Source organism: Symsagittifera roscoffensis, chromosome 5 (assembly GCF_963678635.1).
Source record: "Symsagittifera roscoffensis chromosome 5, txSymRosc1.1, whole genome shotgun sequence".
NCBI lineage: Eukaryota > Metazoa > Xenacoelomorpha > Acoela > Convolutidae > Symsagittifera > Symsagittifera roscoffensis.
Genome location: NC_087066.1, coordinates 13169627 through 13176012, shown reverse-complemented (window position 1 = coordinate 13176012; position 6386 = coordinate 13169627). Strand labels below are relative to the sequence as shown.

General features: G+C 38.7%; 2 protein-coding genes across 5 annotated transcripts; both read left to right on the top strand.

Moving 5' to 3' along the window:
* Window positions 1-1022: 1022 nt before the first annotated feature.
* LOC134845970 (NADH dehydrogenase [ubiquinone] iron-sulfur protein 3, mitochondrial-like) lies at window positions 1023-3400 on the top strand. Its single transcript, XM_063863117.1, has 4 exons — window positions 1023-1407; window positions 1760-1868; window positions 2147-2295; window positions 3166-3400. Exons 1-4 carry the CDS (start codon window positions 1034-1036, stop codon window positions 3332-3334), a joined length of 801 nt encoding a protein of 266 aa, XP_063719187.1. The 5' UTR covers window positions 1023-1033; the 3' UTR covers window positions 3335-3400.
* A 204-nt stretch (window positions 3401-3604) lies between these two features.
* Window positions 3605-6067, top strand: LOC134845968 (uncharacterized). Of its 4 annotated transcripts, none has more exons than XM_063863116.1 (3): window positions 3605-4346; window positions 4632-5341; window positions 5564-6067. In XM_063863116.1, exons 2-3 carry the CDS (start codon window positions 4647-4649, stop codon window positions 5910-5912), a joined length of 1044 nt encoding a protein of 347 aa, XP_063719186.1. In that variant the 5' UTR covers window positions 3605-4346; window positions 4632-4646; the 3' UTR covers window positions 5913-6067. The 4 variants fall into 4 exon arrangements, with proteins under 4 accessions (XP_063719186.1, XP_063719185.1, XP_063719184.1 ...); XM_063863115.1 differs by having other exon boundaries at window positions 3605-4368; XM_063863114.1 differs by having other exon boundaries at window positions 3605-4378.
* Window positions 6068-6386: the final 319 nt, after the last annotated feature.

The following is a 6386-nucleotide window of genomic DNA, read 5'->3' as shown; positions in this document are numbered from 1 at the left end:
ATTGGTTTTTGGAGCGTCCGCGGCCAAGCACGTATTTCTTTTAACTTAAGGCCAAAAACTTGCAGCGAACATCCCGAAAACCTTGGTTACTTTTTCATTTATAGCGGCAACCAGTTTAGCCGGAAGTTAAGGTGCTTTTGTAATTTAACCGGACTCTCTGTAATTATTGCTCGCTATGCGTTGTTCTGTTTTTTAAGCATCATGTTTTTCATCAAAGTCATCGGGCTTTTTGGGGTCATTGCAATAAGCAAGGGTGTTGCAACCGGGTACTAGACTTTTCCCGTAAATAACTGTGCTCATATGATAACTGAAATTGGTAGTTTTTCTTGTTTTTTGTCGACTAACAGACAGACGAAGCTTAAGCATTTCTTCGTTTTATTCGGCTTTTAAGGTTTCGGCTGATACTATATCGACTCAGCTGTCTCATTTTGAGTCGTTGGATGTGCAAAGAAAATTTTTTCTTCCAAATTTTATGAGGGCGACTTTAAAGCTTCTTTAAATCAAAATCTTTTTGTTTCGGCTCAACGTCTGCTCAAGTTTTGTCGGCTTTTTAACGCTTTGTTTTCATTTTTGAATCTTATTTACCCTTAAATTGTCTTACTGGGCATGTTTTTCTTGTCTGAAGTTTATTTAAGACAAAATCAAGAAAAAGTATGAAAACTTTCTGTCTGCTTTCGTCTCATGTTCTGTCGATCATGCTAATTTTTTGTGTTGTATCGCAAGTGGTGCGAGGTTTCGCTTAGTCTCTTTGAATCTTTATTATTAAACCGAATGATGCATCGTAGGAAAAGCAGAAGGAAAAATGCAGAGGAGTATTGCTGTCTTTCATGTCTGGCCTCAGGTCGCCAATTAGATCCATTAGATGATTAGGTGGCCCTTGTCACTGTTCTTCGGATGTCAGACATGTACGTTTTCGGAAATTTTCTGTTTATTCTTTGAAGTCCCGCGGAAAAGTTAAGGCGTCGTTTCTGTTTCTGAGAGGGTGGTAACCGATGAATGTTAAAAAATCATCTTAATTATTCTGTAGATAAGAATGTTATCTTTTCGCAATTTGGTTCGAGTGGTCCCGCAAGCAATTCAAAGAACAGCACCTACTGCAACTGCAGTCAAACAACTCTCAATTTTACCCTCTAGGAGCTCAACAACTGCCAGTACAGCTAACACACTTCATCGAACATCAGTGCCACCCGACACTACAGAACGACTGCGTACTTTTGGCCAGTATGTTGCCGACTGTTTGCCCAAATATATCCAGCGAGTCATGATCCAGCATGGAGACGAACTGGAACTGTGTATACATCCGGACGGAATAGTTCCGGTTATTATGTTTTTGAAGGACCACCATAATGCGCAGTTTAAGAGTCTGGCAGATATAACTGCAATTGATGTGCCGGGCAGACCTTACAGGTTAGTGGTGGGGTGTAGATTTAAACGAAAACCGCATAGCCCTATTATAGTAAGTTAAGAAATGTCAATTTTTAAAAGGTGCCTATCACTACTGATGTGCTTTGGTGTTAACAATTTCCTTCTATCTTTGTTTTTTTTTAACTAAAAATACGAAAAAACTGCGTAGAATATCTAGAGAATGTTTGGTTGCTATAGGGTGAGGCAACATTTCCCAGTCTGACCGTAAATTTTAGGCGCAGCAGCAGCAGTTTTCTTCAAGAAATTGAACAGCTATGTTGTGTAGATCCTTGGTCTGTAGGAAAATGGTCTTATCAAAGTGACTTGTTGGAATGAAAAATGGTATTTATTGTAGGTTTGAGCTGGTCTACAATCTCCTGAGTCTGAGGTACAATTCTAGAGTGAGAGTGAAGACATACACTGATGAGCTGACTCCAGTAGAGAGCATCTTCAATGTACACAAGGTATGCATACAATAGTCACCTTAAAACACAATCTTTGATTGATTCTGATCATTATTGTGAGTTAATTTGCGTTTGACGTGTACGTTTTAGCGGTTTCTGCCAATTTATTAGATACAGCGCGGGTATCACCCCAAAATTGCGTTAACTTATTTTTGTTAAACGTATTTAAAAAAAACTAATTTTTGGTTGCGAAAACATACATGAAAACTTGAAAACAAAATAACCTTGAAACGAGATTTGCATCTGCGCCAAATAAATTGAGCTGCTCTTTGTTGTAGGCAGCCGACTGGTACGAGCGTGAGTTGTGGGACATGTTCGGTATCTTCTTCGCTAATCACCCCGACCTCCGTCGCATCCTCACAGACTACGGCTTCGAGGGGCACCCCCTCCGAAAAGACTTTCCCCTCTCCGGATTCGTCGAAATCAGGTAGTAACCACCATATTAGTGTCATGAAAATAATTTTGTCGAATGAAGTTTTTTTTGGTCAGCTTCTACTTCGCTCAGAAATCGTGCTAGGACTCGACCTGCGATATTTAGCGCGGACGCCGTTCGATATTTCTAACGTGTGGGTGTTCTCAAAAGCCTGAAATTTATTGAAAAAAAAAATATTTTTTGTTTAACTTAAGATGGTAACAATCAAACCGTGAGACGACAATTCGTAACGGGCGACAATTCGCAAGGGGCGACAATTCGTTACACACGACAACTCGTAACAGGAGACAATTCGGAACAGTAGAATTAACTGCAAAAACGGACTCTCGTGCCAAATGTAAGCCCAGAGGCGCAAACTTTCGCTGCTTGCCAATGACTGGTTACGAATTGTCGCCCTGCCCCATCAAACTGAACAGGTTTCTAGTAAGCCGCGCTAGTCTAATCGGATGGAACCCAACGGCCTTCATACTAATGGGGCTTTCGAACCATTTAGCGCCATTCATTTGAGCGGCTAAAATTAATACGTTTCTCCAGAGGTGTCGATAAACAATAATTTTACACGAGTCGAAACATGTTTATCTGCCACGTGGTCAAAAACATCCAAAGATTGCCTGCAATTTTTTTTCATAAAACTTATAAAATAGGGCTCACCAATGTTTTCGAAGAGTGCAAATTTTGTTGTAAGGCAGCAAAAACCAATACCTAGAGAAATAAAAATTAATGAGATTTTTTGCCAAGAAGAAGCATGTTGATTTCCCCGAAATGTAATTCTTCATCATTCAAGATCTGATGTTAATTTTAATCAAAATACATTTGGATTGATTGTCAAGCCACTCCACGTTTCCTCACCGCCCGGTTTTTCAGGTACGACGACGAATTGCAGCGAATAGTGCAGGAGCCAGTGGAGCTGGCCCAGGAGTTCAGGAAGTTTGACCTTGAGTCGCCGTGGGAACAGTTCCCCGAATTCAGAACTCCGTTGATTGAACCGGCCAAGGAAGAGGAAGTGAAGGATGAGCCACAGGAGAAGAAATAGATTTTAATATGTAACCCTGCAATTGATGCAAACAAAATTGATGAAATTTAACATTTAGCTGTTTGCGTTTTATTTTGCAACCGAGTACCAGACTTTTCGAAAATTAGAAATAATTTCGTCCATAGGACTTATCTGGGCTCATTTCCTGCTGGCAGCAATTTTACCGCAACATATATATTTTGTGCATGTTAGAATTTGAAATATCCGTTCGATTCGAAGTTCGCTTTTTATTTTTGTTTTAATTTTACCAAATTGTTTTGCTAATTTTCATTTTTTTGTTTTCGGTTTTGTCTTAAGTATTCTCGACTTTGTTACCGCTTAGTAAGTTTTCTTCTCATGTAAATTTAACATTCTATTGTCTTGGTTTGTTTTTTTTTTCTTCAAAACTTGGTTTGGTATGCTTGGCTTGTTAAGGGCGTAGTGTCCTCAACGCCCTCAGCTTTATTCATTTCGATAGATCTAGTTTTCCCCACATTTTCTATTTTTTCAACTTAGCGGCTTTTTGGATTGTATTGCAAGTGGTTCGAAACTCCGCTTCTCCTCTGTATCTCAAAATTGTTCTCAAAATTCCCATTCGAGGTAATGGGTCTTCAAACTTGAGTTTTGGAAATTCAAAAAGCGGATTGAAGTTCAATTGCGGTTGGTAAAAATTTTCTGACTGTCATTAGCAGTACCATGACTCATTTTACTTCACCTGATTGTTTTCCTTTGACAAGCTATCGGTAAAGTGTCTATTTGTAATGGCATCCTGTTCGTTTCTGAGGATAATTTGGTGTAATAGTCCAAAATCATCAATCTTACCAGTTTTCATTTGTTATATAGCACAATCTCTTGTCCGCAACGCCCTTAATGCTTACTTGGGGGTGTCATGTTGCACATTGATATAATTAATTGATCTTATCGATCAGATGTCATTCATCACATAGTTATTTTGGTAGCCAGAAATCCATAAGTTGCAAGGCATCCAGTTTTATATTTTAAGCGTCCATTCTACTAATTCTCATCTTTTGCTGTATCTCTTTCATCTTCGAGAAGTTATTTGAAGTGGTCGCCTTTTTTGAATAGTATGATGTTTTGAATAACTTTTTTGAAGTAACGGATCTTTTCAACGCCAAACACACCCCCCCTTTATGGTACCTAGTAAGGAAACCTTAAGGACCATTTCAATGGCTAAGAATAAGCACGTGTGAAAATAGAGTATAGTAACGCTTTTCCTCTTTTGCAATAAGGGAAGTGGGGGATTGGTTCTAGAGATTCAGTAGCAAAATCGAGACACTTCATTTATTCCCGATATTAGCGGATATTAACTGAAATGATGTCGTCTAACTTCAAAGCTATGAAGAAAACGCTTGCTAAACAATTTCGAGATGAGAGTCAAGATTATTCAGCCGCAAATACATTGCCAAAGAGCTTGAAGCATAGATATACGAAACCAATAGACAACAGTTTCGGACAAAGTTTCATCGACACTGATTCAATTACTGATGCTAAACAAGAGAACCTCCTGAAAATCCTCTCTCGTTTCAACTCTGATATGTGCATTAAAGAACTAGACGTTCGTCTACACAGTTGCAAGCTTGCTCTGGAACTTATCGAACAGCAGAAAGTTTTTGTAGACGATTTACTTCTGACGCTCAAAGAGCAACGAATCAAAGCTGGATTGTTGAAAGTTAAACAGAATCAATTGGAGAGTTTGAAGTATTATAATACTTTTCCGGAAGATAATAAATTAGCAGTGAAGTTGTACGACTTCTACAAAACAGATCTGAAGATTCTGGAGTCCGAGGAGTTGCGATCGAAAGGGTTCCTTGCCTTGGTTAGGGAATCAAGGTATCTCTCAGCGCGTTTCGTCGACATCGGCTCCAATGAGTTCTGTGGGAATTCGGCGAGGTTGTTTCTGAGAATCGATGACGTCACGTGTTTGAATGAGGGCGTGGTGAAAGTTTCTGAAGATGTGAAGCTATGGGGTTGCATGTGGAATTTCGGGGTGCAGCTGAATAAAGCTATGTAGGTATTCGCTTAAAATTTCAGTTCTTTTGAAGCACTATTGCTATGATGATATTGTACAGCAAAATTTTACAAAAAAACTCTTACAACCAAGTCTTTATAAATTTTGGCCAGGATTTTTGAAGGAAGAAAACATAACAATGAAATGGGATTCAAAATTGTTGAATAATAGAATCTACTTCCTTCTTTTATTAATTCATTGGGTTTTTGTAATATGTTTAGAACCCTGAAGCACCGAGCTCTCGCTGTTCTCCGTCACGGCAGTGGAACATTTCTTAGTTGCTCGCTCTACTGTAAACCCCCGAAAATCAACTCACAATTCCGTTACTGCAATACAACACTAATTGCAAAATTCTCTCTGCTCAATAAACAGGAACCCGAAAAAAGCATTGAAAGACTAGTGGAAAGTGGGTTTGAAGCAACAAAGCCGAACAGCTGGACAGCCGACGACTTAATCCAGTGGGAGGTTTTGAGGACTGAGTGGAAATCATGGACTGCGGGAGGTACTTTGCTGCTCGAGTGTAACTTCCAATTGAAACAAGACAAGTTCATGAAGTTTGACGAAAGCTGAAATACCGGGATTTTGACGATCGTTCTTGATGACCTGTCCACCATGTATAACTTCGTTAAATTTTTTATATAATTAGTTTTGAGTAATTGAAGAATTTTTTATTCGACGTGGGTTTTAATTTATGCGTGTTTATGTTGCTACCCTCATATGAATTCAGGGGATTTGAAACTACTTTTTCCCGTCAATAAATTTGTTCACAGAATGTTCAACTTAGTAGGAATGAAAAATATCACTTCTGACCTGCTCAATTCCTTGAACATTCAAATAAAACAGCCATCCTTTAAGTAGTAGTTAGGTAAAGCCCGTTTCAGGTTGTAATTATGTTTTCAAAAATCATTTTCGGGCTTGTGATTTTCGTCCTAGTTTCTGTCGGTTCATATTCCGTTTTTTAAACGCAATTTTTTTTCTGCTAGGGTTTTATTGGCTTATTTTCTAGAGACAGTGTTTTGTTCCAACTTGATTATTTTTTTGACC

Bases quoted from the DNA above. Each gene is read 5' to 3' on its own strand.
- LOC134845968 (XM_063863116.1), top strand. From the start codon at position 4,647: ATGATGTCGTCTAACTTCAAAGCTATGAAGAAAACGCTTGCTAAACAA. The intron at 5,342-5,563 runs GTAGGTATTCGC...TAATATGTTTAG, and splicing joins GTGCAGCTGAATAAAGCTAT to AACCCTGAAGCACCGAGCTC.
- LOC134845970 (XM_063863117.1), top strand. From the start codon at position 1,034: ATGTTATCTTTTCGCAATTTGGTTCGAGTGGTCCCGCAAGCAATTCAA. The intron at 1,408-1,759 runs GTTAGTGGTGGG...TATTTATTGTAG, and splicing joins GTGCCGGGCAGACCTTACAG to GTTTGAGCTGGTCTACAATC. The intron at 1,869-2,146 runs GTATGCATACAA...TCTTTGTTGTAG, and splicing joins GCATCTTCAATGTACACAAG to GCAGCCGACTGGTACGAGCG.